Source organism: Lontra canadensis, unplaced genomic scaffold (assembly GCF_010015895.1).
Source record: "Lontra canadensis isolate GAN:19392208 unplaced genomic scaffold, GSC_riverotter_1.0 scaffold72, whole genome shotgun sequence".
NCBI classification, from domain to species: Eukaryota; Metazoa; Chordata; class Mammalia; order Carnivora; family Mustelidae; genus Lontra; species Lontra canadensis.
Genome location: NW_022631066.1, coordinates 626,185 through 634,834, shown reverse-complemented (window position 1 = coordinate 634,834; position 8,650 = coordinate 626,185). Strand labels below are relative to the sequence as shown.

At 36.0% G+C, this 8,650-nt stretch overlaps 1 protein-coding gene across 2 annotated transcripts in view; it reads right to left on the bottom strand.

The window, feature by feature from the left end:
- The window catches only part of ENKUR (enkurin, TRPC channel interacting protein), a 26,840-nt gene that overhangs the window by 6,647 nt on the left and 11,543 nt on the right, over positions 1–8,650 (bottom strand). For both annotated transcript variants that reach the window (XM_032880804.1, XM_032880802.1), the window contains exons 3-4: positions 7,374–7,597; positions 3,564–3,710 (exon numbers count right to left, since the gene is read on the bottom strand). In XM_032880804.1, the coding sequence (XP_032736695.1) occupies positions 3,564–3,710; positions 7,374–7,597 (371 nt within the window). The remainder of the gene's footprint in view (positions 1–3,563; positions 3,711–7,373; positions 7,598–8,650) is intronic.

Below are 8,650 nucleotides of genomic sequence, written 5' to 3'. Positions count from 1 at the left end.
ATATATATATATATATATATATATATATATATATATATATAAATTCTTTTGATCCATGAACAGGAGATATCTTTCAATTTAGTCTGCCTTCTTTAATTTCTTTCATCAATGTCTTCTAAGTTTTCAGTGCACAGATCTTTCACCTTTTGGTTAAATTTATTCCTAGGTATTTTATTCTTTTTATTGCAACTGTAACTGGAATTAGTCTCTTAATTTCTGTTTCTAATAGTTTGCTGTTAGTGTATAAAAACACAACAGATTTTTGTGTATGGATTTTATGCCATGCAACTTTACTAAATTTGTTTACTAGTTCTTTTTTTTTTTTTAAGATTTTATTTATTTATTTGACAGACAGAGATCACAAGTAGGCAGAGAGGCAGGTGGGGAGGGGGGGAAGCAGGCTTCCCGCTGAGCAGAGGGCCCCATTCGTTGCTCGATCCCAGGCCCTTGGGATCATGACCTGAGCTGAAGGCAGAGGCTTTAACCCACTGAGCCACCCAGGTGCCCTGTTTACTAGTTCTAAGAGATGTTTGGAGGAGTCTTTATATATAAAATCACGTCATCCACAAGTAGTGAGTTTTACTTCTTTTCCAATTTGAGTGGCTTTTATTTCTTTTTCCTGCCTAATTGTTCTGTGTAGCACTTCCAATGCAGTGTTGAATGAAAGTGGTAAGAGTGAGCATCTTGTCTTATTCCTGATCTTAAAGGAAAAGTTCTCAGTTTTTCACTGTTCACATGATGTTAGCTGTGGGCTCGTCATAGACAGCCTTTATTATGTTGATTTTATCATTAAACTGATGTTGAATATTGTCAAATGCTTTTGCTGCATCTATTGAGATAATCATATGATTTTTATCCTTCATTTTATTACTATATTATATCAATATTGATTGATTTATGGATACTGAGCTATCTTCTCATCCCTGGAATAAATCCCACTTGATTATGGTAAATGATATATTTAATGAATTGTTGAAATTGATCTGCTAACATTTTGTTGAGGATTTTGTATGATATTCAACAGGGATATTTACGGCCTATGATTTGCGAGCGTATGTGGTGTCCTTGAATTGTTTTGGTATCAGGGTAATGCTGGCCTTGTAAAATGAATTTGGAAGGCTTCCCTAATGTTCGATTTCTTGGAAGAGTTTGAGGAGGATAGATGTTAAATCTTTGAATGTTTGGTAGAATTCGTCAGTGAAGCCATCTGGCCCTGAACTTTCATTTGTTGGGAGTTTTCTGATTACTGTTTAAATCTACTTACTAGTACTTGGTCTATGCAGATTTTCTACTTCTTCATGATTCAGTCTTGGAAGATTGTATGTTTCTAGGAATTTATCCATTTCTTTTAGATATCCAAAATGTTGGCATAGACCTGTTCATAGTATTCTTTTATGATCATTTGTATTCCTGTGTTCAGTTGTAATTTTTTCTCTTTCATTTCTGATTTTATTTAGGTCCTCTCTCTCTTTTTTCTTAGTGAGCCTAGCTAAAGGTTAATTTAGTTTATCTTTTTAGAGAACCAGCTCTTACTTTCATTGATCTTTTCTAGTCTTTTAGTTTCTATTTCATTTATTTCCACTCTTTATTATTCCATCTTTATTATTTCCTTCCTTCCAGAACTTTGGGCTTCTTTTGTTCTTCTTTTTCTGGTTCCTACACTGAGCATGGAGACCAACATAGGGCTTGATCTCACGACCCTGAGATCATGACCTGAGCCAAAACAGTCAGACACTTAACTGACTGAGCCACTCAGGCACCCCCAAAGTATTTTTGGAATTCTCCTTTGATTTCTTCATTGAGCCATTAGTTGTTCATTAGCATATTGTTTAATCTCCATATGTTTGTGATTTTTCCAGTTTTCTTCTTGTATTTGATTTTTAGTTTTATATTGTTTTAAGTGGAAAAGATGCTTGATATGATTTCAGTCTTCTTAAATTTATTGAGACTTGTTTTATGGCTTAACATATGATCTATCCTGGAAAACGTTCTCAAGAGCAGTTGAGAAGAATGTGTATTCGGGTTTGGGATGGAATGTTCTGTTTCTCTCTGTTAAGTGCGTCTGGTCTAATGTGTTGTTTAAGGCTGAGGTTTCCTTATTGATTTTCTGTCTGGATGATCTATCCACTGGTGGTTTTGTGTTCTTTTTTTCAGCATTGGTTAGATATAAAAACCTGGCTTTCACAAAAGCATGTACTTTCTATAAATGGTAGATTCAAACTAGAGAGAGGTGGAGTGCAAGAAGGAGAAAGAAAAAGAGCAAGAGAGAAAGGGAAAGAGAAAATGGACCAAAAACCAGTATTCTGAAAATGACATCCGAAGTCCCACCTCCATGTCCGCTAGACTTCTTGCCTACCTTCTTCCTTTCTTCTTTCCAGCACACCAATATTAAGCCTCTGTGTTTATACTGTGGCACCAAGTTAGGCACAAAGGAGACTGCTGTCAACAAAGAGACACAGTCTTTGCCCTTAGGTCAGTTCTGCTGTCCAGAAGACCCTCTTACTCTGAAGTTTAAGGCCAAGCTAAATCCTTCATCAGATACTCAGTCTTAGAACCTGATAAAACTTATGATCTCTACCTAACACACACACACACACACACACACACACATCTACATATGTGCATATATACATATCACCTCTCCTCCATTATATTACAACATTATCTATAGTAGAATTTTATCTTATGTCCTTTTTAATATCCTTGAGGCTTAGCATGATACTTAATGCAAAACAGGAATTAGTAAATGTTTAATAATGATTATAACATTAATAAAATATTAGGAATTTAAACAGCTTACAAATCTATTTTCAACAGAAGTTTATGTGGACAAAATTTTTTTTTCTGTTTTTAAAAGGTCACTAGAAATGACTTTGTAGAAATCTTTCAAAACAACAAAACAAGAATAAAGTACTAGTTTTACCTCTATAAGAGATATCATTGACTATAGAGGAGTACAATTAGGTGCTTAATAAATACTCTCTAATGATATTGTATGTGCTTCAGATAAAAGACTTGCAGTAAACACATAAGATCATATATCTCTATGCCTATTTTATTCAAAATAAAGAAAATGTATAAAAAAAACCTAACACCTGCTTATTTTAAAATTTGGACATTTGGCTTATAGGAAAGAAAAAAAAAAGTTGGCCTAAGAGCAGCTTCAATTATTCTAGAGCTCCATCTAGTGAAAAATATCTATTTTATGGATATTATTTTTGAAAAATCTAGGGACATGACAAGAAAAATAAAAATGCCTTTTGGCTTTACTTACTCATGTTGGCTGAAGCAGAAGGCGGGCTTCATACAACATTAACTGCCCCCAAGAAAAAACAGAAGTTCACAAAATTGGAAACAAAATATTATCCAATAATTCCTAATATAACTTTTGCTCTCCCCAAAGGGTCAGTGTACTGCACATACTCCTCACCATAACCCAAAGAGAGTGTTCTGACTCAAAGTCAAGACGCGGGCTTATAATAGTCATTGATGGTGGATGGACCCTTCCTTCAGAGATGTTCCAAAGGACTACTAAATATGAATATAAATTACAGAACACTTACCTGCAGAACGGCCTCTCTTTCTTCATCAGACAGCCTTTTCATAGCTGCTTTCCTAAGGTTTTCCTGGATATAATTATCATATTCTTCTTGGGCTTTCCTAACTTCCTCATTTCGCTTACATATATATTCTGGTGTGACGCCATAATCCTTATAAGGATGTTTCAGAAAAAAAAATTAATATCCTGAATGCAGTCGTACATACATGCATATATCAACTAATGACTGGGAGAAAAAGAAATGTTACAGATTTTTTGGAGCAAAGCCTTTGCTCCAAACATGGCAAATTGACAAAATTCAATGTTTGCTTGTTTGTTTTTCTTTTCCCATTGGGAACTAGTTGATTCTCGGCTTTTAAAACCATCTGAATTGTTATTGTGGCTGCTTGTTTTTTCTCTTCTGAATGTTTCCAGCACCTGTTCCTGGCTGATGACTCAGCCCTGGTTTTACCTCTAAGAGTTGGCTTTTCTTTATTTCTTTTAGGTGCTTCAGCTTTTATCTTTAAATATCTTGAATATCTTGAGGTCTCTTTTGCAAGTTCTTCTTACATAAAAGAGGATAAGTGCTTCCAAAATATAGTAAAAAACAAATACACAACGCACATCTGCTTTAAGTAAAAACACTTGGGACCCTAAGGTTGTTTTTGGAATGCAAAATCCATTTTGAAGTTTCCTGGGCCGCTTACAAGGACTGACAGTGAAACAATCTGCTGTGATTTTTTTTTTCAGACTAGCGACTATGCTTGATATCACTGCGTACAGAAATCGAACTATACTATTCCTTGTTTATTTTTCAAAAAATTATTTGAGAATTTACTTGATGCCAGGTATACTAGTGAATAAGAAAGACAAGGTTTCTATTTTTATGGAATGTGCATTCTGTGGTGAGAGAAACTCACAAAAAAATAGAGTATAAAATAATATATGTATCAGTGCTCCAAACTGAAACAAAGAATAGTAAGGGGAAGAAAGAAATAGGATCTATTTTAGATAAATAAGGAGCTCAGTGAAAAACTCTCTGAGGAAGCAGCAGTTAAGAGGTAGGATAGTCATTAAAATTATTTGTAAACCTTCTGGTTCTTCTCCTTCTAGGCAGTTGATGAGACAACACTTTGCTCATCCACTTGAAGTAAGATGTGATCATGTGACCTGACTTGCCCAGTGATAGTGCAAGTAGCCTCTGTCCCTTTTGGGTAGAAGCCTCAAGAATTAATAGATGACTTGCCATGTTCTTTTTCTACTTAGTATAATGATGGGAAATATTTCGGTTTGCCTGGGTCTTGGAATGAGGACAAGAAGAAGAGCTTCCAACCCTTAATGGACATGGAGCATAAGCAAACAATAAAACTTACTTGCTTTTAGCTGCTGAAATTGGGGTTATTTTTTTTACCAAAGCATAACTTAACCCATCCTGGCTAAAAAAAGGATAGTTTGAAATCCTAGCTATAAGTGTGTTCTGGCAAGTTGCAAAACACTCTACAAATAAATTCTAAGTGCACAGTATTCTGGTAAGTTAGAGCAGTGGTAAATAGTCCAATTCATTTCAGCAAACACTGAGGGCAAAACTTCATCACAACTAAGTAGTTACTGATGCTCATAACAATGATTCTGAGTCATCACCAAAACATTAAATTATATTGGGCATATTCTGTTTAATAAGGGGAATAACGTAATATATTTTAGGAAGAAAAAATGTCTTGCACATGGCTAAAAGCTTCAGTGATCTGAAATATTCCCAGGGCTGGACCACTAAGGGCTAATGAATATTCTTAATATAATAATTACTAATACCCACTCTCTATTGAACTTTTATTAGGTGCCAGATAGTGTATCAAGTGCTTGATAGATTTTATATCATTTAATTCTCACTACAACCCTGTGATAAATCTAATAACGTGTGAAAGATCACAGAGTTAAGTGCCAGAGACAGAATTTGAGACGAGGTCTCACGTCCATTGCCGTAGACCTCAGGCAATCATCAGTGCTTCCATTTGTTTTCACAGATGGTTTCCCATGGCACAAATGTGCACACAATATTTTACTTGAAACTAAAACATGAGGGTCCCTCACTTTTTAAAAAAATGGCATTGCCCTTTAAAGACTTGATCTCTCACTTACCATTAATAGGTTTTATCTTTTTTAAAACTTTATAATTTCCTTCACATAGGATTTTATTTATTTATTTGAGAGAGAAAGAAAGAGAGAATGAGCAGGGGAAGGACAGAGGGAGAAGCAGATTCCCGGCTGATCAAGGAGCAGTATGTGGGCTCGATCCCAGGACCATGAGATCATGACCAGAGCCAAAGGCAGCTGCCCAACTGACTGAGCCACTCAGGTGCCCAAGTCTTAAAAACATAGCTCTGATCAGTGGAAAGTAAGCTGAGAAAGTCCTTCATGAGCCCTGAAGGCCCAGCCAGCAACACCAAGAGTCTAATGGGTGCAGAGTGTTTGCATGGCTTGGTAAACAAGCACCGGGAGGCTAACTTAATATTTTTCTGTCTCCATGATGAATACTCTCAATTTTTCTTCAGGATAGAAAATTTATTGAAGTGGACAGCTTAGGCAGAAGGCAGCCAGAAGGAGGGGCACAGCGTGGGCAGTTGGTGGCATAACCAGCAAAAAGAAGAGGGGTTTTACATCCTAGTGGATAAATAGTGGTTTGGAAGTTGCCTTAAAGAGCCAGCCAGAAGAGTGAAATTTCTGTTTTTCCACCCCCATTGGGAAAAGGGCTATGAGAAGCCTTCAGGGCACCGGAGGAAGTATTCACAGAGGCCGGAAATAACTTCGTCGCCCCGTGCTGCCAACCCTTAGACACCTGCTAAGGTCTCCCGAAAGTGTCTTAGCTTAATGAGTGACAGGAGTTTCGCAGAGAGTAAGTGGTGTACTCTGACAACAGCTGTGAGGTTCCTGTTTGGCGTTGGATTCATCATGGTAGATCCTTGGACTACCTCGATGTAAACCCCTCATACACCACTATTGCAATTTCTGTTTTTCCTCTTCCTTCCTTTCTTCCTTCTGTCCTTCCTTTCTTTTTTGCCACACCTTATTGTTATGGATTAACATTCTTTAGGATTTTGCATTCGCATTTTACGACGTGTGTCCCAAACAGTTTTACACTGTGTATGCATACAAAGTAAAATAGGTTTTGTATAAGGTGTTTTTGTAAGCTCTTTAAATTTTAAAGATCTTCTATTTCTAAACAAACTGAAGGTCCTATAATTTTCAACAATGAAATTGTATGCCTATCTGGTAAGCACCTTTTCAGATAGAGATGAAGGTCCCAAAAGGACTAGATTATTGTACAGTACTTTAACGTCTGCTTTATTCCAGACACATTGAAGTTGAAATTGTAATGTGACTCATTTACACTACATTGATAGGATGGATGGCTCTAAAATCATCTTCCTCTTCATTTTTCCTCATTCTGTTACCAAGATATTATAACCTAATGACTAAATCTCAGGACTTTCTGAAAGGTTATTTCTTAGTAATGACTCATAGTAATGACTGTGCTTTTCATGAAATTTCCACCACACTAAAAATTAACATCTTTTAGAGGATGTTTGCTGTAACTGTTAAATATATTAAAAGCTGAAATTAAGGGAAACAATGAGAGTTTTCCTCTACTGGACTATGTAATGCTATTAATTTCAAGTTCTCCATAACTTCATCACATTAGATTTGGACCAAACACAGATTGTAGAGGAATAATTTGCGCAGTGAGAGCGCTTTTACTAATAATATGGATAATCATTTTGAACACCATACTTAAATTATTTGCATTTAAGGTCTCATTACTACATCACAAGGCTACCTTTTTATTGATGTATTTTGGAACTAGTCCAGAGGTTTCAAGATCATGCTTGTCTCCAGTTCTTTTGTCAACATAAATTGGCTTAGGCTTTTTAGCCACTCCCATGATGACATCGGCTGCATTTGTATTTATAAAATTTTTTTCACTCTGTATTCCCATGACCGGATGCTCAGTCCTCAGTGGCACGGGAGGCTTTTTGGGCTCATTCCGATCAAACTTTTTTTCTGTTAAACACAACATTTTCTTGTTAATATTAAATTATAAACATTGCTATTCAATATTATTTATAATATCTTGATATTTTACCACTAGTATATTAGAGGGTTTTTTTTTAAAGATTTTATTTATTTATTTGACAGAGAGAGACAGCAAGAGAGGGAATACAAGCAGGGCGAGTGGGAGAGGGAGAGGCAGGCTCCCCAGTGAACAAGGATCCTGAAGCGGGGCTCCATCCCAGGACCCTGGGATTGTGACCTGAACTGAAGGCAGACGCTAAATGACTGAGCCACCCAGGGGCCCCCTAAGAGTTTTATTTATAATATATTCAAGTATTTAGGGGAACATCAGTAATCATAAACACCCCAAATTAAGCACAACATAATCATTTAATATATTGAAGAACAGTATCCAAGTCTAAGGGAAGAAGATAAGCCCTCCCAATCATCTGCTAGCTAACTAGTGTATTTTTACTAGCTAGTGTGAAAATATTTTCTTACAAAGCTATCAGTAATAAATGTTTAGCTTTTTCACTGAAAAAATTTCAAAAAACTTTAGAAGTCTTTTCTAAATACTACCAATATTACTAGTAACTTTTTCTTCAGAGGAAAGTTACTGTCAAGTCACGAATAAGTCAAACTTGATGAAAGTCCAAGAATTATGGATTTTTTCACTAGAACTCTTATTATCAGGTATGAAGATCATGTAAGAGCTTTGTCCCCAGCATGTAGCTTAATTAATAAAAATTAGCAGCTCAGCTGAAGTTTCCAGTTCGCTCCTCCCTGACTGTTCCTCACTTCCTAAAATTACTACTATCCAGAATTCATCTTATTTATTTCTCTCTACCACATTGTCTTCATTAGCAGCAGATGAGACTGGCCATTTCTACACAGCCTCTTTAACGTGACCATTCTGACTCATCTATTTTAATAGAACCACCTCAAAATGGTTTGGAAGAATGCTAAAATGTAAGAGAATTACAATTTATTTCCAAGAACTGAAGGCAACACCCATCTTGACAAAACTTTACCCACATCTTCACCCCTCACAATTACTAGGTA